The sequence below is a fragment of the Haliaeetus albicilla genome, chromosome 16 (genome assembly GCF_947461875.1).
Source record: "Haliaeetus albicilla chromosome 16, bHalAlb1.1, whole genome shotgun sequence".
Taxonomy (NCBI): Eukaryota; Metazoa; Chordata; class Aves; order Accipitriformes; family Accipitridae; genus Haliaeetus; species Haliaeetus albicilla.
Window position 1 is genome coordinate 32,058,899 of NC_091498.1, and position 26,688 is coordinate 32,085,586.

General features: G+C 67.7%; 5 protein-coding genes across 8 annotated transcripts; 4 read left to right on the forward strand and 1 right to left on the reverse strand.

Annotated features, from left to right (window-relative positions):
• The first annotated feature begins 317 nt into the window (after nucleotides 1–317).
• On the forward strand, nucleotides 318–4,091 carry CABP2 (calcium binding protein 2). 2 transcript variants are annotated; one of them, XM_069804306.1, is made up of 8 exons: nucleotides 319–660; nucleotides 906–1,070; nucleotides 1,159–1,320; nucleotides 1,499–1,529; nucleotides 1,664–1,798; nucleotides 1,911–2,020; nucleotides 2,127–2,274; nucleotides 2,350–4,091. In XM_069804306.1, the coding sequence occupies exons 1-8, from the start codon at nucleotides 403–405 to the stop codon at nucleotides 2,373–2,375; spliced, it is 1,035 nt and encodes a 344-aa protein (XP_069660407.1). In that variant the 5' UTR covers nucleotides 319–402; the 3' UTR covers nucleotides 2,376–4,091. The 2 variants fall into 2 exon arrangements, with proteins under 2 accessions (XP_069660408.1, XP_069660407.1); XM_069804307.1 differs by lacking the exon at nucleotides 906–1,070 and having other exon boundaries at nucleotides 318–660.
• Nucleotides 3,962–4,899, forward strand: CDK2AP2 (cyclin dependent kinase 2 associated protein 2). The gene is made up of 4 exons (XM_069804331.1): nucleotides 3,962–4,103; nucleotides 4,192–4,292; nucleotides 4,375–4,507; nucleotides 4,660–4,899. Exons 1-4 carry the CDS (start codon nucleotides 4,013–4,015, stop codon nucleotides 4,725–4,727), a joined length of 393 nt encoding a protein of 130 aa, XP_069660432.1. The 5' UTR covers nucleotides 3,962–4,012; the 3' UTR covers nucleotides 4,728–4,899.
• A 395-nt stretch (nucleotides 4,900–5,294) lies between these two features.
• Nucleotides 5,295–16,758, forward strand: PITPNM1 (phosphatidylinositol transfer protein membrane associated 1). 2 transcript variants are annotated; one of them, XM_069804242.1, is made up of 24 exons: nucleotides 5,295–5,377; nucleotides 5,648–5,743; nucleotides 6,414–6,628; nucleotides 6,710–6,831; nucleotides 9,307–9,528; nucleotides 9,654–9,968; nucleotides 10,201–10,296; nucleotides 10,424–10,531; nucleotides 10,642–10,703; nucleotides 10,788–11,032; nucleotides 11,304–11,493; nucleotides 11,643–11,750; nucleotides 11,888–12,045; nucleotides 12,334–12,512; nucleotides 12,900–13,070; nucleotides 13,304–13,453; nucleotides 13,568–13,716; nucleotides 13,787–13,897; nucleotides 14,144–14,260; nucleotides 14,468–14,616; nucleotides 14,732–14,881; nucleotides 15,259–15,442; nucleotides 15,725–15,853; nucleotides 15,974–16,758. In XM_069804242.1, the coding sequence occupies exons 2-24, from the start codon at nucleotides 5,666–5,668 to the stop codon at nucleotides 16,238–16,240; spliced, it is 3,675 nt and encodes a 1,224-aa protein (XP_069660343.1). In that variant the 5' UTR covers nucleotides 5,295–5,377; nucleotides 5,648–5,665; the 3' UTR covers nucleotides 16,241–16,758. The 2 variants fall into 2 exon arrangements, 1 of the variants encoding a protein (XP_069660343.1); XR_011328245.1 differs by lacking the exons at nucleotides 5,295–5,377; nucleotides 14,144–14,260; nucleotides 14,468–14,616; ... (2 more) ...; nucleotides 15,725–15,853; nucleotides 15,974–16,758 and having other exon boundaries at nucleotides 5,506–5,743; nucleotides 12,334–12,433.
• Nucleotides 16,759–17,571: 813 nt separating this feature from the next.
• Nucleotides 17,572–20,026, reverse strand: AIP (aryl hydrocarbon receptor interacting protein). 2 transcript variants are annotated; one of them, XM_069804309.1, is made up of 7 exons: nucleotides 19,869–20,026; nucleotides 19,538–19,717; nucleotides 19,082–19,270; nucleotides 18,761–18,937; nucleotides 18,508–18,649; nucleotides 18,151–18,397; nucleotides 17,572–18,074 (listed from the first exon to the last, which is right to left on the reverse strand). In XM_069804309.1, exons 1-6 carry the CDS (start codon nucleotides 19,965–19,967, stop codon nucleotides 18,192–18,194), a joined length of 993 nt encoding a protein of 330 aa, XP_069660410.1. In that variant the 5' UTR covers nucleotides 19,968–20,026; the 3' UTR covers nucleotides 17,572–18,074; nucleotides 18,151–18,191. The 2 variants fall into 2 exon arrangements, with proteins under 2 accessions (XP_069660410.1, XP_069660409.1); XM_069804308.1 differs by having other exon boundaries at nucleotides 17,572–18,397.
• A 1,663-nt stretch (nucleotides 20,027–21,689) lies between these two features.
• Nucleotides 21,690–26,678, forward strand: LOC138689374 (antigen WC1.1-like). The gene is made up of 12 exons (XM_069804262.1): nucleotides 21,690–22,266; nucleotides 22,356–22,673; nucleotides 22,762–23,064; nucleotides 23,149–23,463; nucleotides 23,644–23,952; nucleotides 24,032–24,343; nucleotides 24,439–24,822; nucleotides 24,906–25,055; nucleotides 25,193–25,288; nucleotides 25,508–25,591; nucleotides 25,895–26,035; nucleotides 26,223–26,678. Exons 1-12 carry the CDS (start codon nucleotides 21,813–21,815, stop codon nucleotides 26,336–26,338), a joined length of 2,982 nt encoding a protein of 993 aa, XP_069660363.1. The 5' UTR covers nucleotides 21,690–21,812; the 3' UTR covers nucleotides 26,339–26,678.
• Nucleotides 26,679–26,688: the final 10 nt, after the last annotated feature.

The following is a 26,688-nucleotide window of genomic DNA, read 5'->3' on the forward strand; positions in this document are numbered from 1 at the left end:
CGCGCGAGGAGGGGCGTGGCTAGGCTGGCGCCACGCCCGCGCTGCCACGTGCCCCGCGCCCGGGCGCGGGTCGGGTTTCGGTAGCTGAAACCGGAGGCCCCCGGTTCCCCCCCCCCCCCCCCGCCGCCCCCCCGGGGCTCCCCGCTCCCCCCCGTCCTCCCAGCATCCCGGGGGGGGGCTGCACAGCGCCGTTCCCCCCCCAATGCCGTTTGGGGGCACATTTGGGGCCACGTTTCTCGCCCCCCCCGCCTCCCCAATGCCGGTGGTGGCCTCGTCCCGGCGAAGCACCGGGGGGCCGGGGCGACCGCCGGGGCTCGGGGGATCCGGTTTCCCTCCCGCCTGGCCCCGGGGGGTGGGGGAAGAGATAACGGGGAGCGGCGGTGAGACGGGGCGGCAGGCGGAATGTTCTTCCTCTTCCGCGGGCCCCAGCGGGGGGGTACCGGCAGCCCCGCGCCCCCCACCTGCCGGGGTGCCTCCCGCCCCCACGGTCCCGGCAAACAGGGCGGCTGCCGCCTCCGGCCGGCCCCGTGGCTCGGGGGGCGTGGGGGACCCGGCACCGCCGGTAACCCGGGTCAGCCCAGCCAAGGCAGCGTGTCCCCCACGGAGCGTCGGTGGGCCGGCGAGGAGCCGGGGCTCCAACCGCCCCCGGCTTTTGGGCAGGTAACCGGCGGCAGGGGAGAGGGCCGGGGTATGGCCGGGCACCGGAGGGAGGGAGGGGGCCCTGAGTGCCCCCACGGGGAGGCTGGGGAACCGGGGAACAGCTGGGCGGCTCCCCACATCTGGAGCAGGGCGGCCGAGCGGGGAATAATCCGGGGGATTATGTGTGTGCGCGGGCGCGGCGCACCCCCCCCCGCCTGCCCTGCATATCCCCAGATATTCCATAAAAACCTCAAATCCCCACGCAGCCACGGCCGCTATCACACCCCCCCTGGCCCCGGCTCACCCCGGCGGGGTGGCAGCCCCCAGGACTGCGCCAGCCGGCCCCCCGGGGCCAGGCATGCCCTGCGGCGCGGGGGCAGCCCCCAGCCATGGGCAACTGCACCAAGACCCCTGAGCGGAGGCTCCCTAAGGTAAGGCCGGCCCCGGGGGCAGGAGGAGGGGGGGGACCCCTGGCTCGGCCCCCCCCCGCCTCGCCGCTGATGCCCGCTCTGCCCGCAGGATGGGAAGCCGCGCTCCGGTCCCCCGGTCCCCGGCGCCGGTGACCCCGAGGAAGCGGCGGAGGCGGCGCAGTCTCCACCACTGCAGAATTATTCGGTGCTGCAGGGACTGGTGGGGCCGGCCTGCATCTTCCTGCGGCAAAGCATCGCCATCACCCAGCTGGTAGGCGCCCGCCCCCTCCCCGCGCACCACGCGCGCCCGCCGCACCGGGCACCGCGTTGGCGGCTGCGCCCTGCCATCGCCCGCGAGCCGGCGGGGGGATTTAAGGCAGGATTCCTGGGTGGGGGATCTGTGGGAGAAGGATCCCTCCTTTTGACTCTTCCCGCTTTCTCTTTCCCAGGACCGAGAGCTGCGGCCCGAAGAGATCGAAGGTGAGGTGCTGCGCCCCGAGGGGATGGGGACGGGGACGGTCTTCGCCCCGGTTGGGAGCTCCCCTGGCTGCAGCGGGGCGACGGGCGGGTGGGAGCGGGCAGCGGTGCCGGCGGTGACACCGCGCTGCCCTCAGAGCTGAAGCAGGCCTTCCGGGAGTTCGACAAGGACCGCGACGGGTACATCAGCTACAAGGACCTGGGCGAGTGCATGAGGACCATGGGCTACATGCCCACCGAGATGGAGCTCATCGAGCTGTCCCAGCAGATCAGTACGTGGCGGGGCGCGGGGGGGCCCCCCTCCGCCCTGCCGGCAGCCGGGCTTGCCCCCGGCGATCCCTGCCTCCTCACCCCCCGGTGACACCCCCTCCCTTCTCCTCGCAGCCGGGGGCAAGGTGGATTTTGATGATTTCGTGGAGCTGATGGGCCCCAAGATGCTGGCGGAGACGGCGGACATGATCGGGATCAAGGAGCTGCGCGACGCCTTCCGTGAGGTGAGGGGACAGGGATCGGGGCGGGGGGGACAGCCCGGGCGCGGGCAGGCTGGCAAGCCACCGGCACGCCGAGGGCGGCTGTCGCCGACGGGCGCTTGCCGTGCAGTTCGACACCAACGGGGACGGGCAGATCAGCATGGCGGAGCTGCGGGAGGCCATGCGCAAGCTTCTGGGGCAGCAGCTCAACTACCGGGAGGTAGACGAGATCCTCAAGGACGTGGATCTCAACGGGGACGGCCTGGTGGACTTCGAAGGTAGGAGCCGGGGAGGGGGCCAGGAATATCCCCGGGAATATTTGGGATGTTCTGTACGTATTCTCCTGCCGGCAGAGTTCGTGCGGATGATGTCACGCTGAGGGCGGCGCGTGCCAACACGGGACCCGAGCCCCCACCGTGCCTTACAGAAGAGGAGGGGGCTGCGGAAGAGAAGCCCGGCTCCGGCTGCTGCGGCTGGGGCCGTGCCGGTGCGAGCACGGCACCTGGGGCAAAGCCCTCGCTTCTTCGGCGCCGGAGGTGCTCAGACTCAACCTGCCCGGCTGCCGAGGTCCAGCCGCGGCGTGGGGCGCCGGGGCTGACGCCGGACCCTTTTTTGGCACAGACTTGGCCGGGCTTTGGCCGCTTTCACCCTGATCTCCGCTCTCTCCTGCTCCCCGCTCTGCAGCGTCCCCGACCTCACCCCAGCTGCTGTTCCCCAAAACCCAAACGTGCTGGCCCCCCGCCCTCCCGCTGCGCCCCAACTCTGCCGGCTCATCCCTCCAGCCTTTGTTTTGACCCCCGTACCCAGCGCCGAGCCCCTCAACCTTGACCCCGCTCCCTCCGCGCCATGATTTAAGGCTGACCTTACGGCGTAACCCCGACGCCTGTCCCCCAGTTACCGCCGTTTGGGCTCAGACTTACCCCAGACCCTGCTCTGTCCTGCCCCGCGCCGGTGAGGCATCCCTCCGTTTTCGGGGCCGGCATGGACCCTCACGGTACGTTTCGTCTGACCCCCGGCGCAGGGGAGACTCCTTGGGGCTTCGGCACCCCGGCCAGGACATCCTTGAGGAAAGAAGCCGGGAATAAAGCGTTCGCCTTCTCCCCCACCTCCCCGGGAGCACAGGTGGGAAGGGGAGAGGCATGCTGCAGTTTGGGGTAATTTTTGCACCTCCGAGTTAAGGAAATCTGCTGCTTCCGAGTTTGGGGGGGAGGGGGTGTGTCTGAACAAATTTATTAATTTTTTTCAATCCTCGCCCTTTTGAAATGAAACATTCTCTCTCTGCGGACTTTTGTTTGTCTTTACGTTGAGTTTAAATAGCATCACTCGCTCCACGGTTGTCCCGTGTGTCGTCATCCCCCGCCCCGGGTACAACCCCTCTCCCGGACAGCAGGACCCCCCCCCCACACCGAATGCCCCCCCGAGGGGCGGGCCGGGGCAGCCGTCGACCCCCGGGACGGCCCTGCCCGACCCTCCCCAGGCTGCCGGGACCCCCGGGGCACCCCCTCACCTGCGCAGGTCCCGGGGAGATTTTTTTGGGGGGGGGGGGGGGGCCACAGGGTCCCCCCCGGTGCCGCTGTTCTCCTCAGCGGGGCCGGTACCGGGGGTCGCTCCCCCCTGAGGGGATGAGGCGCACGGGGGGGGGGGGAGAAAGGGGCGGGGCCGACGCCGCGTGTCTCCACGGTGACCGGTGGGGGGGGTGAGAGGCGGGCGCGGCGGCGCGATGACGTCGGCGCCGTGGCGTCATCACGGCGAGCGGCGGTGCCGGTGGCGGGGTGGCGGGCAGGCGGGGGGGGGGGTGGCCGGGTCAGGTCGGGCCAGGCCGAGCCGGAGCCGGAGCCGGAGCCGGAGCCGCCGTCCGCCGCCCCGCTTGGTTGCCCGGATCGGAGCTCGTGTTTCCGCGTGTGACCGTCACGGGAGTTGGAGCGGCGGTCGGCCGTCGGTAACCAACCGGTGGGGCGAGCGTGGGGGGGGGAGGCCGCCCACCGACCCCCGTGAACGGCTGGGCGGCCGTCGGGGATGTCCTACAAGCCTATCGCTCCCGCCCCCGCTACCCCCGGAGCCGCCAGCGCCAGCCCTGCCCCACCGGGGCCCGGGGCACCACCCGCCGGTGAGTGTGTACCCCCCCGGTAACGGCGGGGGGGAGGAAGGGAGGGGGAAGGGGGGGGAGGCAGCCGTTAACCCTCCGTTTCTCGCAGCCACGAGTGTCCCGTCGCCCTCCGGCTCCGTCCCCGGTGCCGCCGCCCCTTTCCGGCCCCTCTTCAATGACTTCGGGCCGCCGTCCATGGGCTACGTGCAGGTGAGAGGCGGGGGGGGGGCGGTGAAACCGGGACTGGGGGTGTTGGGGGCGGCTCTCAACCCTTCTGTATCCCCCCCCCCAGGCAATGAAGCCCCCCGGGGCTCAGGGGTCGCAGAGCACCTACACCGACCTGCTCTCCGTCATCGAGGAGATGGGGAAGGAGATCCGGCCCACCTACGCCGGCAGCAAGAGTGCCATGGAGCGGCTGAAGCGGGGTAGGGGCAACGGGGGGGGGACACACGCATACACACCGGCTGACCCCCGGCCCTGCTTGCCCGGGGGTCCCGCTGCCCGGTGTGTTGGTGGTGGGAATTGGGGGACACACGCGGGAGACTGATGTGGGGTGTCTTTCTGCTTCTCCCCGCAGGCATCATCCACGCCCGGGCACTGGTCAGGGAGTGCTTGGCAGAGACAGAGCGAAACGCCCGCACGTAACGGCTGCTGACACCCGGGACCCCCCCCCTTCCCTCCCCGGGACCCCCCACCCCCCGGTGTCCCTGCCCTGCTGGTGGTGGCGGGGCTGCCGTGCTGCCTGTGCCCCCCCCCCCCCCGCCCCGGCGCTCTCTTTATAAATGCGTGTTTTTATAAATAAAGGATGTGGTTGGGATTCTGCCTCGGGGGGCTCTGCGGGGGGGGCTGGCTGTGGGGACAGGGGGACACGGGGGAGCGCCGCGGGGGGGGGGGGGGTGTCAGTGCCCCGGGGGCTGCAGCTGGTGCTGGGGGCACCGGGGAAGAGCTTGGAGCTGCACTGGGGGGGGGGTCCTAGAGCTGTGCCTGGGCAGAGGGGTGCAGGAATGAGCAAAACCTTTTAACACTTAAAAAAAGGAGACTATTTTTTAATAAAAGCCCCATTTTTCCCGAGCCCGGTGGTGGCGGTGACCCTGCCCGCAGGGTCGGTCGCCCGGGGCTTGGGGGGGGGTAAGGGGGAGGGGGGGGGCCGGTACCGGCACACGCGGAGTGCCCGTGCAGCGGCGCTCGCTGCCTTCCTGTCTCTGACGTCACGCGCCGCCCCCCCCCACCCCCCAAACGTCACGGCCGTCTCCGTGGGAACGGGCTGTGATGTCACGAACCGAAGAGCAGCGCAGGTTCGGCGGGGGACGGGGCGCGGAGGGCGGGCGGGCGGTGGTGGGGGGGCAGCGCCGGGGGCGAGCGGAGCCGAAGGGATCCGGAGGAAGCCGAAGAGAGCCGAAGGCGGGCGGGCGGGGCCGAGCGGGCGGGGGGCGCGTTGCCATGGGAGCGGGGCGGGCCCGGGAGCGTCGCAGCGGGCCGGGCCGGGCCGGGCCGGGCCGGGCCGGGCCGGGCCGGGCTGAGCCGAGCCGAGCCGAGCCGAGCCGGGCTGACGGCCGCCCCCGCAGGCGCTGCCCCCCGCCGCCATGCTCATCAAGGAGTACCACATCCTGCTGCCCATGAGCCTGGAGGAGTACCAGGTGGCCCAGCTCTACATGATCCAGGTGGGGGCCGGGGGCTGAGCACTGGAGGAGGAGGGGGCTGTGGGGCTGAGCATGGGGGGGCTGAGCATTGGGAGGGGGTGCAAGGGGGCTGTGGGGCTGAGTATGGGGGTCTGGGCACTGGGGGGTGCAGGGGGGCTGCGGGGTTGAGCGGAGGGGTGCAGGGGGCTGTGGGGCTGAGCATGGGGGGGCTGAGCACTGGGGGGTGCAGGGGGCTGTGGGGCTGGGCATGGAGCCTGGAGGGGTGTGGGGGGCTGTGGGGCTGAGCATGGGGAGCTGGGGGGTGCAAGCAGTTGGCGGGCTGAGCATGGGAGACTGATGATTGGGGGGTGCAGGGGGCTGTGGGGCTGAGCATGGGGAGCTTGGGAGTGCAGGGGTCTGGGGGGCTGAGTATAGGGGGGTGCAGGGGACTGTGTGGGGCCTGAGGCTGGCCCCAAGGGATTGGTAGGGTGCTGGGGTGTCAGTGAGGTTTGGGTGGGTTTGGGGCCACCGAGCCAAGCAGGGGGTGCTGGGAGCAGGTGTGGAGCTGGGGGGTATAAACACACGGGGACTGGGGGTTGCAGGAGGGTACAGGAACCCCGGGGACCTGTGAGGTGCCAGGCCTTAAGGGTGTGCGGTTCTCGGGGTTAGGGGGTGCTGGGGGGCCGTGCTCACCTGGCAGCTCTCTCCACAGAAGAAGAGCCGGGAGGAGTCGAGCGGCGAGGGCAGCGGGGTGGAAATCCTCGCCAACCGGCCCTACAGCGACGGCCCCGGTGGCAGCGGCCAGTACACCCACAAGATCTACCATGTTGGCTCCCACATCCCCAGCTGGTTTCGGGCACTGCTTCCTAAGGCTGCGCTGCAGGTGGAGGAGGAATCCTGGAATGCCTACCCCTACACCCGCACCAGGTGGGATCTGGTGGAGCTGAAGGGTGGGCTGTGGGGCCAACTGTGCCACCGGGCTCAGCCCCATCCCTGCATGTCCCCCAGGTACACCTGCCCCTTCGTGGAGAAGTTCTCCATCGAGATTGAGACGTACTACCGGCCAGACGCGGGCCAGCAGACTAACGTTTTCAACCTGAGTGCGGCTGAGAAAAGGCAGAGGATTTTGGGTGCGTACGGCCGCCGCGAGGCTGGCTCGAGGCGCCGGGCAGGACCCGATGCCTGCCGGGGTTCCCACGCGGCGCTCCCCGAGCTGGGTGCGTGGGTGTGCTGCAGCGCCCGAGGGGCTCAGCTTCCCTGCTGGCTGCAGGGGCTCAGCGTCTGCAACACGCTTGGCTTTGCTCTCCCTGCTGGCCCTCGTGTTTTGGGGACAGCTATAGAGGGACCCCAGCAGGGGAAGGCACCTGTGCCCCGAGCTCCCTGCCCTGAGCTCCCTGCCTGCTTCCTTGGCAGCACTGCTAGAGTCCGCATTAAAGATGTTTTGGGGGGCAATATTGTCCTCTGCGTTCTTCCCTTGCCTGTATACTTGTTTGTAGCCCTCCCCTTCCCGGTGCCAGCCTTCTCCCCTCTCCTTCCATGTCCCAGCCCCTGTCCCATGCAGTCTGGCATGGCTTTGCCTTCCCAGCCCCTCTCTGGGTGTGTGTGGGAACGTGCACCGGGCTCCTGCAGGGCGTTTCGGATCAGCTGGAGCGGGGGGAGCTGGAGAAGCGTGTCCCCATTTTCCCACCCCCTGCCCTGATTCCCCTGCTCCCCAGGGCTTTGCTCTAGATCGCTCTCCGGGTCCGGGCCCCTCCGCTGCTTGCCAGAGGGACTGGCGGGCAGAGCTGGGAGCCTGGGGTGGGATTCCTCCCTCGCTGGTGGGTTTTGGCCCCGGCTGCTGTGGCCTCCCTTTCCTGGTGGTGTCGATCTGGTCGTTTTAGGCGCTGGAGTGCAGAGCGTGACGCGCTGCCTCTTAAAATGGAGGCCTAAAATAGGCACTTGGAGGAAATGATTCATCTGACCTATTTCTCTCATTGGCTCTTGCGGCACTGGGGACGTCCGGCCGGGATGTTGGTGGCTTGGGCTGGGGGGGACAAATTCTGCCCCTGTCACCGCCAGGCAGCAACTGAGGCCAAGTGGATAGCAGGCAGGGCACGGCCCTGTGCCCGCTGCCTGCTGCCCTGCCTGATTTTCCCCGCCGGTGCCTGTCCTGTGGGCTTTCCGCAGGGCATGCTGCGTCTCGGGTAGCTGCTGTCTCCCATGGGGAGCGGTGCTGAGGTGGGACTGGTCTGGATGCTGACCCTGCTGGTATTTTCTTTGCCAGCTCTCACCCCAGCATCCCGTAACACCGACAGATTTAAACCCCATCTCGCATTTCAAAGGGCAACAGAGTAATGTGGTTTGGACTGTAGGGACGAACCACGGGGGTAACTGCGTCCTCACCAATTTTCTCACAGCAGCAGAAGCAAACAGATCCACCGGTCGTCGCGTGAGTGACGCTGCCGGGAGCTGCTCGGGGCTGGCAGGTCCTATCCCGGCTCCTCACTGCTGACCGCAGCGTGCCGCCATCCAGGCTGCTTGGCCAGCCCGTCAGGCACTGATTTAAGGGCTCGCATTCGCCATACAATCTGGATGCTGCGGGCGCTGCTTTCCCACCCCGTGGTGGGTTTTGCAGGCTGGGGAGGTTTGCAGGGGTTGTGGCACTTTGCATTTCAGCTACCTGCCACAGGAAAAGCCCCGCTTCAGAGCACGTGCCCTGCAACAGTTCCGCGCTTTCTGAGCCTTAAAAGTCCTTTTTCCCCCTTTTTTTGCCCCAAGCTGGAGGAAGAGGCCAGCAGGCACCTTGGGGGTGTCAATGGGGACAAATAAATGCAGGCTCTGGCAGAGCCTGGGGACGGGCTGGGCAGTCTGGCTGGGCACAGCTCTGTGAGAAGGTTCTGGGGGTCAGCGGGGTGCCCTGGGACCCCCCCAGGACCCCCCAAGACTGGGCTGGAAGGAGCTGGCCTGGAGATGGGGCCGGAGCAGCCAGACTGCAGGAGGTTTTGTGCAGGGTTGGGCCTGAACAGCCCCCCCAAGGTCTGTTGGATGATGTTTTCCTGGGTGCCATCTGTGAGCACCCCCTCCAGTTTTGGGGAGGCCACCCCTGTTTTGGGGAGAGGGGGGACACTGCCATTGCACCCCTGGCTCGACGGGGGCTTCTCCTGGGTCGTGTGGTGGTTTTGCTGTGCTCTGTGCCCTGTTACTGGGGCAGCTGGCGGGCCTCACCACTGCGCCGAGCTGCTCGATCCGTCTGTCCTCAGCACCAGCCCCTGCGTCCCCCGGGGTCACCGGGGCCGCTCTCCCAGCTGCCAAATCTCCTGCCTAATGCGCGTATGTGTGTCAGCCCCGGCTCTTCGCACGCCCCGTTGCCTCCGCGCCTCCCCCCGCGCCTTTCACAGCCGCGTGTGCACCCAAGGGGACGTGTTCGCGTGCACCCGAGGGTGCCTTTGATGTTATAGTGTTTGCTGCTGGCTGTGTTGGACACGCGGCTTGTGGGAGTAATTTGCTGGGTGCCCCCTCTGATTTTCGTGCGGCTTTCCCCTTTTTTCCTGCTCGAGGGGGGCTCCCACCTGCCCGCGTCCCCTCGCTGAGCGCTGCAGGGTGACGAGCGCTGTTCCCCCCTGCAGACACCATCGACATTGTACGTGACCCCATCTCCCCTGGGGAATACAAGCCCGAGGAGGACCCCAAGCTCTACCACTCGGCCAAGACGGGCCGGGGCCCGCTGGGGGACGACTGGCTGGAGGCGGCTGCTGGTGGGCCCCTGATGTGCGCCTACAAGCTCTGCAAGGTGGAGTTTCGCTACTGGGGGATGCAGTCCAAAATCGAGCAGTTCATCCATGATGTGGGTGAGTGTGGGGCAGCAACGGCAAGCCCTCGACCACCGGCACCTTGGCATTGCTGGAGGGGGGCAGGTTTGGGGAGCCCCGGGGCCATGCCGGGCTCGCTCCCCCCCACACCCTCCCCGTCGCAGGTTTGCGGAAGGTGATGCTGCGCGCCCACCGCCAGGCTTGGTGCTGGCAGGACGAGTGGACAGACCTGACGATGGAGGATATCCGGCAGTTGGAGGAGGAGACGGCGCGGATGCTGGCGCAGAAGATGGCCAAGTGCGGGGAGGTCGAGGAGCCCCCCATCGCTGGGCCCAGCCCTGAGGGGCGGCCAGAGCCGGGGGGTGCCAGCGGGCAGGAGGGGGCCGAGGTGCAGGGGGTGGCCGATGCTTCCCCTGATGATACCTTTGCCAAGCAGTGGTCCACCTCTTCCCGGTCCTCCTACTCTTCCCAGCATGGAGGTGAGAGACCAGGTCCTGCGTGGGTGGGATGGGGACCCCCAGCCCTCCAGCTACTACCGTTCTCTATAGATGCGGGGGGGACACCCTTTCTTCCCTGGTCTGGGGGGCTCTGGGTGACCCAGGGGGGACTCTGGGTGAAGGAACAAGGGGGAGCTGTGGAGCAGGAGTGGGGTCTCGCTGCGGGGGGGGGGGGGGGGGGGGGGGCTGGGTGCTGACCCCATGCTCCTGGCAGGGGGGGTGTCTCCTCAGAGCCTGTCCGAGTGGCGGATGCAGAACATTGCCCGTGACTCCGAAAACAGCTCCGAAGAGGAGTTTTTCGATGCTCACGGTATGTAGGGGCAGCCCCGCGGCCACGGCACAGCATTTCAGTGGCAGGGACCAGGCACCAGCTTCGGGATGGCTGGATGCACCTGGCAGGGGGCTCCTCACCCACGGCCCCCTCCCTGCCGCCGCAGAGGACCTGTCCGACAGTGATGAGGTCTTTGCGAAGGAGATGACAAAATGGAGCTCCAACGACTTCTTGGACACGCTGGAGCGGCCAGCGGAGCTGGACGAGGCGCTGGGTGAGTGGCGGGGGGGGCCCTGGCCCCAAACCCCAGCACGGGTGTCCTGGAAGGGGGTCAGTCTCCACCTGGACACCCCAGCCGGGCTCACCGGGGCCATGCGCTCGCAGGGGACGGAGCCGGCGCTGCCAAGGCTGATGGCGAAGGATTGGGGGCATCCGGCTTCCCCGAGGTGCGTGCCCTGCCTCGTCCTTTCCCTCGGTCTGTGCCCCCCACCCCGGCACGGGTGCCGACGGCAGCGCTCTCCTTCCCACAGGGGGGCTCAGCGGAGAGCGCGGGGCAAGCGTGCCGGATCCACGCCCTCTTCCTCATCCTCCATAGCGGTAACATCCTGGACCAGGGAGCAGGCGAGCCGGGCTCCAAGCAGGCGGACGTGCAGACGCTGGCAGCCACCTTCGACGCCGTCACCCGTGTCCACTTCCCCGAGGCGCTGGGGCACGTGGCGCTGCGCCTGGTGCCCTGTCCGCCCATCTGCGCCGCTGCCTACGCCCTCGTCTCCAAGTATGGATGGCAGCGCCATATGCCGGGGCCGTGTACTGTGCTGCGGGGCGAGGATGGGGGGCTGTTCTCCTGGAAAACCACCCTAGAGCTGTAGGAGGGGACTGGGGGTGTGGTGGCCTTAGAGATGGGACTTTCCTTCTCTCGGTGTGGTATCCAGGACAAGCGATGGGATGGGGATAACTCCCGGTGCAGCATCCCGGGGCAAGTGTCATGCGGTGGGATGGGGATATTGGGGCAGCCCTCTTCATCCTCTCCCCTTTTTCCATCTCAGGCTCAGCCCCTACAGCCATGACAGGGACAGCCTGTCCAGCAGCCAGGACCACATCCCGCTGGCAGCCCTCCCGCTGCTGGCCACCTCCTCGGGGAGCTACCAGCACGCCGTGGGTGCCGTCATCGCCCGTGCCAACCAGGCGTACAGCACCTTCCTGCACTCCGGGGAGGGGGCCGGCTTCTGTGGCCAGGTGAGAGGGGAATTTGGGGGATTCGGGGCAAGCTTTGCTCTGGGTTCCAGCTGAGGCTCACCTCCGCTGGGAACCGCTTTGCCCCTGTGTGGTAGGGCTTGGGGACTCTGTCCTTCGTTGCCCTTGGCACGGGTGCGTGCCGTCCACAGGTGGTGCTGCTGGGGGACTGCGTGGGCGGCATCCTGGGCTTCGACGCGCTCTGCCAGAGCCGGATGGGATCAGGGGGCAGCCGCAGCAGCAGCCGCCGTGGCAGCCTGGTGAGTGCCGGCACCCTGCTGCCGGCCGGGATCGGGGAGGGTGGGAAGGCGGTTAGTGCCCTTGGGAGCTGGGGTGCAGGGTTGGCAGGGGTGCCAGTGGCAGCTAAGCTGGGCACTCACTGCCTCTCCCCCCGCAGAGCACAGAGCCCATCTCCCCTGAGCTGTGTGGCGGCAGGGACCCGCTGGCTGATGGGGCGGACGGAGCAACAGGATCGGGCCAGGCCAGTCCTGAACTGGGGGCACAGCCGTCCTGCCGGGAGCAGGGGGACAGCCACCATCACAGCTCCTCGTGCAGGTGAGAGCAAGGGGGATGGTCGGCTGTGCCGTGGCCCGTCCCCGTGGGAGCTCTGCTGATCAGCCGACTAATTTTGTGCTTTATGGAAAGGGTGAATTTCCCACCTGCGCCAGCCTGGGAAGGAGCATTGCATGGGGGCAGCCTGCCCTGGGGGTGTCTTGCTGGAGCTCCCCTGCTTCCAGCAGCTCTTCCAGGCTAACGGGGCTGTGCCAGGCACAGCTTTGCCCCAGGGTGGTGGGAGTGGGATGGCACTGTCCCTCCCCATGCCCACCAGCCCCACTGTCCCAGCCTGCAGGCCAGCGAGGCCCCGCTGGAGGCAGAGGCACTGCGGAGCGGCACCGCGGCGCTGGACGGGACGGAGGGCACCGGCACTCGCCTCGACTTTAAGGTATCCGGCTTCTTCCTCTTTGGCTCCCCGCTGGGGCTGGTGCTCGCGCTGCGCAAGACCGTCATGCCCGCTCTGGATGGTGAGGACCCCCGCCAGCCGTGGTGCCAGCCCCCGACCGTCCCCGCAGGGCTCGAGCCCTCATCCCCGAGTTGTGCTCCCCCCGCCCCCTGCAAGCCTGAGCCCCCCCCAGGACCTCCCCAAAGACCCCTGCTTGGGTTTGAGCCCCTTGCACACCCAGCCCTGGCTGCCTGGGTGTCGGTGTTGGCGTGTGCCTGAGCATCCCCTTCCCCGCTCTGTGCCTGGTGCCCTGGGTTTGCCCCCCCAACCTTTCCTCTCACTGGGTCTTGCTTCCTCCCCCCGGGTGTTGAGCTCCCGGCTGCGCTGCCGTGTGCCCGCCAGCCCTCGGGCTCCTTGCCGTGCAGGCTGGGCAGCCCTGAAACCCACCCCCCCCCCATCTCTGCCCCAGTGGCCCAGCTGCGTCCTGCTTGCGAGCAGATCTACAACCTCTTCCACGCGGCCGACCCCTGCGCTTCTCGCCTGGAGCCACTCTTGGCCAAAGCCTTCCATGCCGTCCCACCGCTCAGCGTGCCCCGCTACCAGAAGTACCCCCTGGGTGACGGCACCTCCTCCCTGCTGGGTGAGCAGCCCCCGTGCCGGGCTGGTCCCGGGCACCCTGGGGCACGTTGCGGGCTCCGGCGTCGTGCCAGGGTAGCCAGAGCGCTCACAGCGCTGCAGGACCCCAGCTGGGTTGGGGGGGAAGGTGATGTGCAAGCCCTGTCCACCCCTTTGGGGCTGTGCTGGAGGGGGGGATCCTAGGGTGGTTGGTGTCCCCAGGGGGCTCTGGGTGTCCTCACTCGTGTCTCTCCACAGCGGAGGCCTTGCAGATGCACTCTGCCCTGTTCCTGCCTGAGGTGGATGTGGCTGCCCCCCCTACCCCCACCGGCAGTTTCGGGGGCTTCTGGAGGGGTAGCGAGCCGGGAGACCCCCCCACTCCCGCCAGCACCAGCGAAGTCGTCAAGAGTAAGTGCTGTCCCTGCCCATCCTATCCCATCCCATCCCATCCCGTGTCAGTACCACGGGATGCGTGATGCAGAATAAGGTCCGGGGACGGATTAATTCCAGCTCTCCCTGCAGTCCTGGAGCGCTGGTGGGGCCCGAAGCGCATCGACTACTCATTGTACTGCCCCGATGCCCTGACCGCCTTCCCCACCATCACCCTGCCTCACCTCTTCCACGCCAGCTACTGGGAGTCCTCCGACGTGGTGGCCTTCATCCTGCGCCAGGTATGGCGGGATGGGCGGCATGGCTCGCCGGGGCTGGTGGAGGCTGAGCCGGGGTTGTGTCGCCCGGCAGGTGATGGAGAAGGAGGGGCCGCAGCCAGCAGAGAGCGAGGAGAGCTCTATCTACAGTCCCGCTATCCCCCGAGAGAAGTGGCAGCGCAAGCGCACCCAAGTGAAAATCAGGGTATGTGCTCCGTGGCCATCGGGAGCCTGACCCTTTGCCGGGGCAGTGCCGGGCTCCGTCCATCCCCAGTTGCCCGGGCAGACCCTGGCTGTGGGCCAATGCAGCTGGGAGGGTTTGCTTCCATCTGACAGAAGAATGCTGGGATGGTCCCACAGGATGGTGGGGCCCGTGTGCCCCTGCAGGGGCTTCCTTGGGTGCCCCCCCATGGCCCCGGCATGAGCTGCTGAACCCCTGATGTCCTTGCAGAACGTGACGGCCAACCACCGGGCCAGTGATGTGATCGTGTGCGAGGGCAAAGCGCAGGTCCTCAGCGGGCGCTTCATGTACGGACCCCTGGACGTGGTGACACTGACCGGGGAGAAGGTACTGCTGGGATCACAGGTGCTGCCAGGACCCCATCAAACAGGGTGGGGATGTCCAGGAGGGGGCACGGGGCTGGTGTCACCAGCCGCAGGGGAAGGGATGTGGACCCTACATGGTATGGTAGGAGAGGGTCTTAAGGACTTGTAGGTTGGGGACGTGGCAGGATCTGGAGATTCAGTCCATGCTCAGCCCTTTTTCCTCTCCCAGGTGGACATCTACATCATGACACAGCCGCTCTCGGGGAAGTGGCTATACTATGGCACTGAGGTGACAAGCGGCAGCGGGCGCCTGACCTTCACCATCCCTCCAGACAAGGCTCTGGCCATCGGCATCTACCCCGTGCGGATGGTGGTCAGGTGAGATGCTGGGGTGCGGTGCCATCTCGGTTCCTCCTCCAGCCCTTTCGGCAGAGCTAGACCTGCCCGCTCCATGGCAGAGCCTCCCCTGAGCCTCCCCGCTCTCCCGCCCCAGGGGGGACCACAGCTATGCCGAGGCGTACCTGACGGTGGTGGCCCGGGGCACCGAGTCAGTCGTGTTCAGCATCGACGGCTCCTTCACTGCCAGCGTATCCATCATGGGCAGCGACCCCAAAGTGCGGGCAGGGGCTGTTGACGTCGTACGGTAGGTGCCCTTAAAGTAAGGGGGACAATCTCCTCCTCCTTTCACAGTGTGGCCACAACCCAGCTGGGGTAGCAGGGTCATGGGAGCAGGCTGCCTTCCCACGGACGAGCTGGGGGATCTCCTGCCACCCCCTCACCCAGAGAGTTTTCACAGCATTTCTGTGCTGGTGCCTTCTCATGGGGGAAATACTCTACTCCTGAAGCCTGCTGTGATACCCCCATAGTTCTGCTGTGCCTTCAGCCTTGATAAAATCTCTGGTAGGAGGAAGGTTTTGGAGGCAGCACCCATGCGTGATGTGTTGGGAGATGCTTGGCGGCTTCCTGCTGGCAGGACTGTCCCCACACGGGCTCCTGGCAGCAACCCGTGTCCCCTCCTAGGCACTGGCAGGATTCGGGCTACATGATCATCTACGTGACGGGACGCCCCGACATGCAGAAGCATCGCGTGGTGGCCTGGCTTTCCCAGCACAACTTCCCCCATGGCGCTGTCTCCTTCTGCGATGGGCTCACCCACGACCCCCTGCGCCAGAAAGCTGCCTTCCTGCAGAGCCTGCGCACAGAGGTGGGGACACGGGGCTGATGGTGGTGGAGGGGTAGCGTGAGCTGTGACCCCCTCCATCCCGGGGGTCAGGGGAGCTGTGTGTGGAGATATTTGGAGCTGGACCACGCTGTGCTGGTGGAGCTGGCACCCTCTCCCACGACTGTGTTCAGGGCACAGAGGGGCAGCTCCCAGCCCGTGGCATTGCAACCATCCCTCGTAAAACGAGGGTGTCCGTGTCCCCTGGGGGTGGCTGTCCCTGCGGGAAGGGTCATTCCCTGCCCTAACACTCCTGTCTATGGGCAGGCGGAGATCACCATCGTCGCCGGCTATGGCTCCACCAAGGATGTCTCCGTCTACAGCTCGCTGGGACTCGCGCCAGCACACATCTACATCGTTGGCCGGGCCGTCAAGAAGTTCCACAACCAGTGCCAGGTACGGTGGCAGGGCTGGGGACACGTTGGGGCTGCAGGGGACAATTGCTGACCCCACCAGGGCACAGGGAACATGCGATGGCTGAGGCTGCTGGCTCAGGCTGTCCGTGCGTCCCCACAGTTCCTGTCCGAGGGCTACGTAGCCCACCTGGCCCAGCTGGAGGCAGCGGCCCTGGCCCACTCCCCCAAGGGACCCCCGCGGCCCGTGTTGGGCAAAGGCACCTACGGCTGCCCGGCACCCGTCGACTTCCTACGCAAGCAGAGCCAGCTCCTACGGTCTCGGGGCTCCAGCCAGGCAGAGCGGGATGGGGGACCCCCACCAGCACCCCCAGGGCTGCCCCGGGCCAAACCCCGCAGCGTCAGCCTCAAGCTGGAGGGTGAGGAGTGAGGGTGGCACGGTCACTGTCCCACCGCTGCAGCCTTCGTTTCTGAGCCAGGAGCGCCTGGGGCCAGAGCCTGCGACGGACCCCGAGCCGATAGGAAGGAGATGAGGTGCTGGGTCCTCTGAGACTGAGGGGCCCTGGGAGATGGCACTCCAAGACCCCCCCCGAGGGCCAGAGCTAGCCCCTCAGGGCTGAGCCACCCCAGGTTCCCCCGATGCCCCCCAACTCTGCCTCCCCCCTTGCTGCCCCGTCCCCCTGGTCCTTTGGGGCTGCAGAGCTGCTGCTGGGCACTGCCCGGTGGGGTTTGTCCCCTAGGAACTGGTGTGTGTCCCCCCGCCCGGGGTCATCTGTCCCTGGGCAGCGCTGGGGGGGGCTACACCCCAGGGCAAGCAGCACCTCCCTGCTCCCCACCTATTTATTTCCGTTCGGTGTTGCCAGCCATGGGGCAGGGGAAGGGCTGGGATTCAAAAGCGGTTCCTCTGTTCTCTTCGTTTCGGTGTGAAATAAAGCGATGTAAAGATGAGGTGCCGGGGCCCGTGTGTCTGCTCTATACGCACTCAGCCACGGATGCCAGCGGCTTCCCCTGCCAGCAAAGCCCTGGCGAGCCTCGGACCCAGGGCCACAGTGTCATGCAGGGAGGTGGCCTTGGGGGACAGTAGTTGGGTCACGAGCAATTTAGGACACATTGTGGGGCGGGTAAAGCTGCTAAGAAATACAGCCTGGGGTGGCTCTGGGCAGCTCTGCACCGCTGCTCTCAAGTATGCGTTGATGCTGACATCAAGCTGTACGTTGGTGTGAGCGGCTAAACCTTTTCCACAAGGGAACAGCCATGGTGGTAGGGCAGGGATGGAGGGACCACGGAGGCTGGAGGAGGAAAGCTGCTGGCTTCAGTGAGCAGAGCAGGGCCGGGGCAGCTCAGCCACCCTGCTGTCACCTCCGGGCTGGGCATGGGGCGAGGGCCGTGGATTTTGGGGGGCCGCAGTGGCGTGGACTCAGCTTTGAGCTCCTGCAGCACAGGGCCATGAGGGGCATGCACTGACACACCCTGTGTGTGCATTAGAGCTGCTTTCACACACTGAGCCCAGGACGGAGCCTGATGGAGAGTTTTCTTGGGTCTGCACCTTAGAACAGTCATTTAGCAGCTATTAACACATCCATGATGGGGGAAGCGCTTACCACAGCAAGCAGGGGCTCAGTTTTGCAGTGAGTTTGCAAGGCCTCAGGGCCAGGGCTTGCCATGCTCCCTCCCCCCGACCTGTTCCTGGCCTCCCTACAACTTTGCTTTACCTCATATATCTGTAACAGCAGTTTTTCTAAGTCACCAAGTGCCTGTGACTATTTTTACTTTTGTTTATCTTGGCATAGCACGACCAGAGTTTTATATAGATAGTAGTAACAAGCAGTTATTCTATATAAAATATTTACGACGATGTAGTATAGAGGAAACACCGGCTTGGGATGATAGCAGCAGCCTTGAGACGTGACGATGCAGGACGTGGCGTGGCATACAGGGGTAAGAGCTGGGGCTGAGGCTTGGCACCGGAGCCCCTGTGGCTGTAAACAGCTTGGCCAGGCCCAGGGGCTCAGCCCAACATAAAGTATAAAAACATCAAACAACGAATAAAAGAACTCGGCAGAGAGCAGCAGGCTTGAGCTTGTGTCACCTCACACGTCCCTTCCTGGCGTGACGATGAGCATAGTCTAAAGCCCAGCAAGGAGCTTTGCCTTTAGATTGCGCTTCAACCGTGCGCTGTGATTGCTATACGCTGCTTAATACTGCGACTTCAGTGCACTGCTGTGTCACCGGGCCGTGGCGAGCTCCCGGGCCACTTCAAATGACTTCAAATAAGTAAAATTTGTATTAAACATTAATAAACATCAATGAACATTCCACATGTGGAATATCTAAAAGAACCTGTTCAGAGAGCGTTGGGCTCTCCGCTGCGGCCGTGGACTCTACTGCGAGAAGATGCCCTTGAAGCGAATCTTGTCCTCGGCGTCCTTCTCGCGCAGGCGGGCTTCCAGGCTCCGCAGCTCCTTGGAGACGACGGGGCGCAGCGAGGGGTCGAGGGCCAGCACTTTGGCAAAGTCAGCCTGCGCCTCTGCCACGTTCCACACTGCTGCATGGGCCTTCCCCCGCTTGAAGTAGGCCTTGACGTTGTCTGCGGGGAGAGAGCCGGTGGGCCGGGGGAGCACGGTGGGGGCCTCCCCGGTAGCCGCTCGCCCCACCGGCACCCACCATGGCTGGCCGGGCCGGCCCGCGGCTCCTTACCCTCATATTTGTTGAGAATGGAGGAGCAGTGATCCAGCACCTCGTAGTATTCCTCGCACTGCAGCTTGCATTGGCAGTAATTTAACAGCAAGGGTGTGATCTTCTGGTCGAGCTCGATCCAGTCCGGAGAGCCGGGCTGCTCCTGCAGGATGAGATGGAGGGAAGAACGTGAGGGGAAGCTCCCAAGCCCTGCACTCCAGGAGGGATGTGGGGAGACCTACGTGCACCCCAGAGAGGCGCCAGGGAGCCCCACCTTCATCTGGAGGTTCTTGAGACAGGCGATGGCATCGTAGTATTTGGCAGCTGCCTCCTGCACCTTGCCCTGCCGGTACAGCTCGTTGCCCTCCTTGTGAATCATGGGTACGGCCTGCAGCTTCTCCTCATCCGTCATGGCCCACGGGTCCTGCTGGTAGGAGCCGGGTGCCTCCACCTGCCGGCACCCCGTCGTGAGAGCAGAGCCTTCCTCCAGGCGGGGGCAGAGCCCCAGCCCCCTCCTGCCCGCAGCCTCCACCCAGGGTGGGTGCTTGCGGCCCCCAGCCGCCTCTCCCCGCGCCGGCACGAGCGGGTGCCTCACCTTGAGCACCTCGATGTCGAAGATGAGGGGCTGGGGGTTCTTCTGGAGCTCGTCGAGGTCGGGGTAGCCCAGGGAGTAGTGCTCGTGCAGCTGGGCGATGCTGCAGCAGTGCCGCTGCCCCTCCAGCGGATCCTTCCCCGCCGCGATGTTGCGCAGGCTCTTGGACACCAGTGGGTAGAGCACCACATGCTGTGGGGTGGAGGTGGCGGTGATGGGCCGGGACCGCACCGGTGGGACCGGGACGCTGCCGGCCTCGCACCCCGGTGAGGAGCTGCGCCACGTGTGGGCACGGCGCAGGCCCCGCCCCCTGAACCAGCACGCCACGCCCCCTGCGCGCAGACCCCGCCCCTGGAACCCACACCACGCCCCCCGGGGCGCAGACCACACCCCCGGGCGCAAACCCCGCCTCCAGAGCACGTACACCACGCCCCCCGGGGTAGCAAAACCCCGCCCCACCTTGGCGTCGCAGCGGAAGCGGGCGCGCTCCCCCGGCCTCATGGTCCGCAGCGCCGCTTCCCACACCGGCAACTTGAACTTCTTGCCGGCGATCAGCTCCATGGGCTTCCCCCGCGCCCGGCTGTCATCCAGCGGCGTCTCCTCATCCCCGCACCGCAGCGTCCGGTAGTGGAAAGTGGCCTGAGGGGGAGAAGTAGGCCGCGGCGTCACCATAGCGACCGGGGGGGGGGGAGAAGGCCGACATCGCGCATGCGCGCCTCGCTCGTCTCTCCCTCCCCCCCTCGCCAGCCCCCCCCCCTCCAAGCCCCGGAGGCGGTGGTGCGTCCCTGACCTTGGTGCCGTCGCGGAAGTCGGGCAGCGGCCCGGTGCCCTCCCGCAGCACCTCCTTGTACACGCCGTCCGCCCGCAGCTGCTCGACCTGCTGCGCCATCGTCGCCCCGCCGCTCCCCGCCCCGCCTCGTCTCTCCTCGGCCGCCTCCGCCGCCGTTCGGCTCTTTCCGGAGAGGAGGCGGCCGCGCGGCGGCGCCCCCTACCGGCGGGGAGTGGGACTCGGCGCTAGGGCGGGGACTACGGGAGAGTGGGCGGGGCCAGGCCCGCTGGCGGCGGGAAACGGTTCCCGCCCTGCCCCGACCCCCCCCCCCCCCCCCCCCCCCCGTTCAGGATACCGGGGCGAGGGCGGGATTCCGGGATAAAAACCGGCCCTGAGGCTCGACCACGTCCCTGGAAGGGCCGCGGGGTCTGGTGGGTGAAGGTCACCGGTGAAGGTCACCTCCCGCTCCAGGGGGGCACCGAAGCTGTGTCGTCCCCCCCTTCTTGCCAGTCCCGGCGGGGTTTGCATCCCCAACAGCTCCCCAGGGAGGGCCACGAGGGTCAGGCAGCCGTGGCGGGTCCACGCTACGCTATCCCGGATGACGCCGGCATCGGGGGTCAGCCCCACGCGCCGTCCCGGGGCAAAACGGGGGGACGTTTGCAGGTGGAGGGTCCCCGGTCCTGCACGGAGGCCGGTGGCATGTGGCGGTGCCGCCCGCGCTGCCTGCAGGTGTGCCCCCACGGGGAGATGGCGGTTCCCACCAACGGCCGTCACCACGTGCCTGCGGCCCCTCGGCCACCTGCGTTTCCTGGCTGCTGCCGCGCCGCCCTCCCGCAGGTCGCTGGGCCCTTCCACCGCCATCACGATTTGGGGCTGTTATCACGCTTTCAGCGGTTTTGCCTGGGCTCGCGCAGCTGCAGCCGTTCAAGGTGAACCCGCTTGCCGCATCGCTGCCTTCTCCTCTGTGTCTCTCCGGCCAGGCCATGGTCATCGGCACCGACGGAGCCTGCCAGGTCCCGCGGCCATGGGTGGCTCAGCCCCATCCTCATCCTCACACGCAACCGGGACCTCGAGGGATCTCTTCCCTTCCACCTCCTGTGCCCATTGGTCTTTGCTGGTGCTCGGTCCTGGCTTAACCAGGCGGTTGTCACCCCCCCCCCCAGCACCGGTTTGGTTCCATGCCCCCCCCCAAGCAGCGTCACCGTGGGCAGATGCCGGTGTGCAGAAGCACGGCGTTATCGGTAACGCTGCAGGTGGCCGGGGAGCCGCGTGCGGTCGATGCCGACGCCGCATCCCCGCCTGGGGGGGAAAACGGTCTCTTTCCTGCCCGCGCTGCGAGGCAAGCGCGGGGGCACACCTGCAGGCAGCACCGCCATGTGCTGCCGGCCTCCGCGAGGGGCCGGGGATGTGCCAACTGCAAACACCGCGGTGAGACTGGGGGTTGCTGTCACCTCGGTGGCCTCCCCCCCCCGGGGTCTCCAGGTACCCCGGAGAGCGGAGCACCCTGAGGATGGGTGCTGACGTGCCGGGGTCTTCGGGCTTTGCACCGCGCTGGTGCTGAGGGCGGCCCTGTAGAGGCTTTGGTAGGTTTTGGCGTGAATCCTGTCGCCATCAGGACTGGGCTCTTGCCAAGCTTGGGCGGCAGGGTCGGCCCCACGGGGCGACACGGATGGGAAGGGTCCACGCGCCCCATGCTGGCCGGAGGTGCCCTGAGAGGGGGCTGGCTCCCCCCCAGGGACATCCGGGTGCCGACCCACCGTGGCGAGGTGTGTGACGCCAGAAGCGGAGCCGAGCCTCATATTTGGGCACGGAGCAGGTTATTGGAGGCCAGGCCCCCGTCAGCCGGGAGATAACCCGCCTGATAACGGCTCAAAAGGTGCTGCCGTCTCCATTGGCTCCCGGCTGCGGCGCTGCCTTATATATCACCCACCCCGCACCGGGGTGGGGGGGGTCTGGGACGGCAGGATGGTGCCCATCGGGGTGCTGGGGCTGCTCCTGTGTGTGCAGCTCTGCGGGGGTGAGCGCCGGGGCAAAGGGCAGCTGTGGGGCAGGGACCCCCCCGAGTCCCGAGCCGGGCTCAGCACCCTCTTTGCCGCAGGCACCGGGGATCTGCGGCTGGTGGACGGCGGCGGGCGCTGCGCCGGTCGGGTGGAGGTGAAGCACAATGGCGAGTGGGGCTCCGTCTGCATCTACGACTTCGACTGGGAAGCCCTTTGGGCCACCGTGGTGTGCCGGCAGCTGGGCTGTGGCCGGGTGGCCAAGGCGTCCGTCTACGCTCCGTTCGGGCAGGGCACCGGCCGGATCTGGCTGCAGCCCTTCTTCTGTGGGGGTGGCGAGACGATGTTGCAGGACTGTCCCCACTTCGGCTGGGGACAGCACTTCTGTGGCCACAATTGGGACGTGGGGGTGACCTGCACAGGTGAGGGTGGGGGTGGCTGCGCCGGGACACCCGCCGTGTGCCGGGACATCCCCGGGCAGGGCTGAGGCCATGCCGGTGCTCCGGTGCAGACGCGGTGGAGCTGAGGCTGGCGGCCGGCGGGGGTCCCTGCGCCGGGAGGGTAGAGGTGAAGCTGCAGGGCCGCTGGGGCTCGGTGGCGGATGACAACTGGGACATGGAGGACGCCGAGGTGGTGTGCCAACAGCTGGGCTGCGGCTCAGCCACCGGCGCCTTCGCCGCCAGCAGCCGCTTCGGCAAAGCGGACGGCCCCATCAGCCTGGCCGTGATCGACTGCCATGGGGACGAGGCCGCCCTCTGGAACTGCGAGGTCCGTGGCTGGGGACCCTACGTTGGCGTTCATGACTTCGACACCGCCGTCGTCTGCCAAGGTAGGAGCCGGCCGGCGGCGGGGGGGACACACACACGCACCGGTCCTGGCACATCCCTCACCACCGACCCCCGTGTTTCTCCCGGCAGGGTTTGCCCGGCTGGTCGGTGGTGACAGCTCCTGCGCTGGGCGGCTGGAGGTGCAGCGGGGCCGAGCCTGGACCAGCGTCTGCGAGGACAGCGTGGACATCAAGGCCGCCCGGGTGGTCTGCCGGGAGCTGGGCTGCGGCGCGGTGCTGGCCGTCCCCGGCTCCGGACGGTTTGAGGCGGGAAAGGGGCCGCTCTGGGACGAGGGGTTTAATTGCATCGGCACCGAGCCCCTCCTCGCCACCTGTGCCCGTCGGCCAGCCCGCGGCCAGGGCTGCACCGGCCATGCCAGCATCATCTGCTCCTGTAAGTGCTGGGGGTGCCGGGGGGGGGTCCCCCGCACTGTTGTGTGGGGCCCCCCCCCCCGCCCCAACACCCTTTCTGCCGCAGCCTACACAGGTTTTCGGCTGGTGGGCAACAACTCGAGCTGTGCCGGGCGGGTGGAGGTGGAGGCGGGGGGGACGTGGGGGTCCCTCTGTGCCACCGGCTGGGACCTGCCCGACGCCCACGTCCTCTGCCACCACCTCGGCTGCGGTGCCGCCGCCGCCGTGCCCCCGGGAGGCTTCTTCGGCGGGGGGGACGGGCCGCTGCGGCGGGATACCTTCGGCTGCGACGGGAGCGAGCGGCACCCGGGCGAGTGCCCCGTGGTGGTGCTGGGGGAGCCTGCCTGCCCCCCCGGCCACGCCGCCGCCGCCAACTGCTCAGGTCTGTATGGCACCCGCCGGGAAAAGCCTTGAGGGACTTTTGGGACACCCCAAAAATAGGGAGCGGAGGATGCGGGGCCATCTCGGGGCGAGGGGAGGGCTGAGCCGGGGCCCTGCCATCCCCTCGGGAGCCCTACGCTGCTGGTGCCGCGGCCACATGGCACCGCCGGGGATTTTGCAGGCATTGCCGAGCCCCTGCGGCTGGTGGAGGGCGAGAGCCGGTGCGACGGGCGGCTGGAGGTCGCGGCAAGCCCCGGGGTCTGGGCCCGCGTGCCGACAGGGCTGTGGGATGCCCAGGGTGCCGGCGTGGTGTGCCGGCAGCTGGGCTGTGGCGTGCCAGAGAAGGTCTACGGCGTGCCAGGCTCGGGCACCACGGGGCTGCGGGGGCTGCGGTGTGCTGGCATCAAGGAGAACCTGGCCCAGTGCAACGTCTCGGGGACGGCCGCCGTGCCGACCGGCAGCCCCGAGGAGGTGGCCGTCGTCTGCTCGGGTGAGTATCCCGGGAAGGGCTGGGGGGGTGCCGGCACACCGATCGGCCGCTCCAGCCCGGTCCCCTCCGTGCCCCGCAGGCAGCCGGCGGGTGAGGTTGGCGGATGGCCCCAGTCGCTGTGCCGGGCGAGTGGAGGTCTACGTCAATGGCACATGGCACAGCGTCTGCCGGGAAACCTGGGGCATGTCGGATGCCGCCGTCGTCTGCCGCCAGCTGGGCTGCGGAACGGCGCTGCCGGCAGCCGGCTCGGCTCGCTTCGGTCCCGGCACGGGACCGCTGTGGCCGGGTACCGGTGGCTGCGCCGGGACCGAGGCGTCTCTCTGGGACTGCCCGGCCTCGGCACGGCACGGCTGCCAGCGCGATGGCGGGGTGGCTGCCGCCGTCTGCTCAGGTCAGTGCCGTGCGCCCCAGGATCGGGGACCGGGGACCAGTGGGGTGCCTGGCCGGGCCATGCCGTGACCCCCCCATCCCCGCACCCCCTTGCAGAGCAGCTCTCCCTGCGGCTGGCGGGTGGCAGCGGCCGCTGCAGCGGGCACCTGGAGGTCTTCTACAACGGCACCTGGGGCCGCGTGTGCGCCAACGGCACCGGCCCCGCCACGGCCGCCGCCGCCTGCCGGCAGCTGGGCTGCGGGGACGGGGGGAAGCTGGTGGTCAACCCCACTCGGGATCCGGTCCCTGCCTGGTTGGCCTGGGTGGGCTGCGAGAAGGGGGCCCGTTCGCTCTGGCACTGCCCTTCGGCACCATGGCACCTGCAGGCCTGCAGCTCCGGCAGGGACGCCTACGTCGCTTGTGATAAGGACGGCGACGGCACGAGCGGGACGCCCACCCCGTCCCCGCGGAGCCGCTGCCCGGACGGTGCCACTTGCACAGGTGATTTTGCCCATCCTGGCAGCCCCCCCGTGCCGGGCTGGCCGGGGTCCCCCTCCTCATGCCGCCTGGCGATGTCCCCGCAGTTGTCACCACCGGCAGCACGCCGGCAGCGGTGGCGGCGGCGCGGACCGTGCCGGTGCCGACGATCCTGTGCGTGGTCCTGGGGTTGCTGCTGTGCCTGGCCCTGGGCGCCCTGGCCGTGCAGGCGTACCGCGGCTGGGTTCGGCGCAGAGGTGGGTCCCCGGTAGGTGGGTGCCGGGGCAGAGCCGCTTTGGGGGGGTCCCGGGGGTTCCTCTGCCGTGGGGTGGCTCAGGGGGGTGGGCAGCGGGTGACCCCCTCGGCCCCGGGTGAGCGCTGCCTGTGGTTTCAGGTCGCGGCAGAGCCGCGGACACCGTCTCCGACGCCATCTACGAGGAGCTCGACTATCCCCTGACGCCGGAGTACCAGGAGGTGCCCAGTCGCTCAGGTCAGTGCAGCCCCCCCCTCCCCAGTGCCTGGCAGCTCTCCCCGAAGCGGGGGGGCTCTGCCCCATCGCAGCACCAGGTCCCGGTGGTGCGGCACAGGCTCACGCCTGCGGCACGGGGGTGTCCCCCGGTCCCACCGCGGCCTCACTCTGCGGCGAGGGGCCGTGCTGCCCACGGTGCCGGCTCCGGCCACCCCCAACACCCCGTCCTCCCCCCACCAGGCTCCCTGTTGGAGGGGTCGGGGACGAAGCTGCCGTATTACACTGAGGACAGCATGGAGGAGGGTGACCTCAAGGCGGCCCCAGGTAGGGGCACGGGGGCAGGAACACTGTGGGGACCACCGGGGAGAGGGGACGTAGCCAGGCTGGGGAGCCAAGGGGACACGGCCCCCCTGCCGTTGTGTGGCGAGCCCAGCTCAACTCATTAGCGTGCAGCAAAGCAGCACCTTTCCCTGCTGATTAATCCCTGCTGCGGCTCTGGCTGAGGGCTCACGGCCCCAGTGCCACCAGGACATCCCCGGTGGCATGGCCGGAGTGGGGGGGGGTGGCACAGCCAGGATCCTGCCACGGCCTCCAGCTCACTCCCGTCCACCCCCGTGCCTGTCCCAGACACCCCTGCCCTGCCCAAGCACGGACCCCCGGATGGCTACGACGATGCCGTGGCCGTGACGGAAGAGTCCCCTGCTCCCGACACCGGGGACATCTCCGAGGGGGTGGCACAGGGGAGCTGGAGCTGTGACCAACCCACAGGTAAGAGGGGCCACAGCCGCCCTGTCCCCTGGAGACCCACCTCCGGGGGGGGGGCTCGGCTGCGGTGGCTGGCAGGGAGCAGGCAGCAAATCCATGGGGGCTGCGGCAAGACCCCAGCCAGGGTCTGGCAGGAGGGACATGATGCAGAACTGCCCCCCAAAGGCACCGGCCTTTGCTGTCCCCTAAGGTGGGAGTTACCCCCTGCCAAGTCCCCCAGGAGCCACAGGGGACCCCCTGACACAGGCCCCGGGGAGCACAGACTATGACGATGCTGGCGTCAGCACGCTGGGGACATCGCTGTGAGGATGCCTGGGTCTCACTGCGGGAGTCCCTGGGGACACACGTGCAGGATGGTGGAGCTCTGTCCCCAAGAAAGGGTGGCCCTGGCCGTGGAGGTCACCTCTCCCTGCCCAGGACCGCAGCAAAACAGCTCCTGTGTCCCTCCCACAAGCAGCACCGCAGGGATTGGGTTTTTTTTTTATTTCACTGTGAATTTATCTTTTTTTTTTTTTTTTTTCTTATTAAAACCCAAAACTGGCTGGAGACTCTCTTCCAGGGCTGGCACCTTGCTCCCAGGTACATCAGCCATCCCTCGGGGATGTGGGGCAGGAGCTGGACCCACAGACGTGTCCCCGGGCATGGTGGGGACAAGG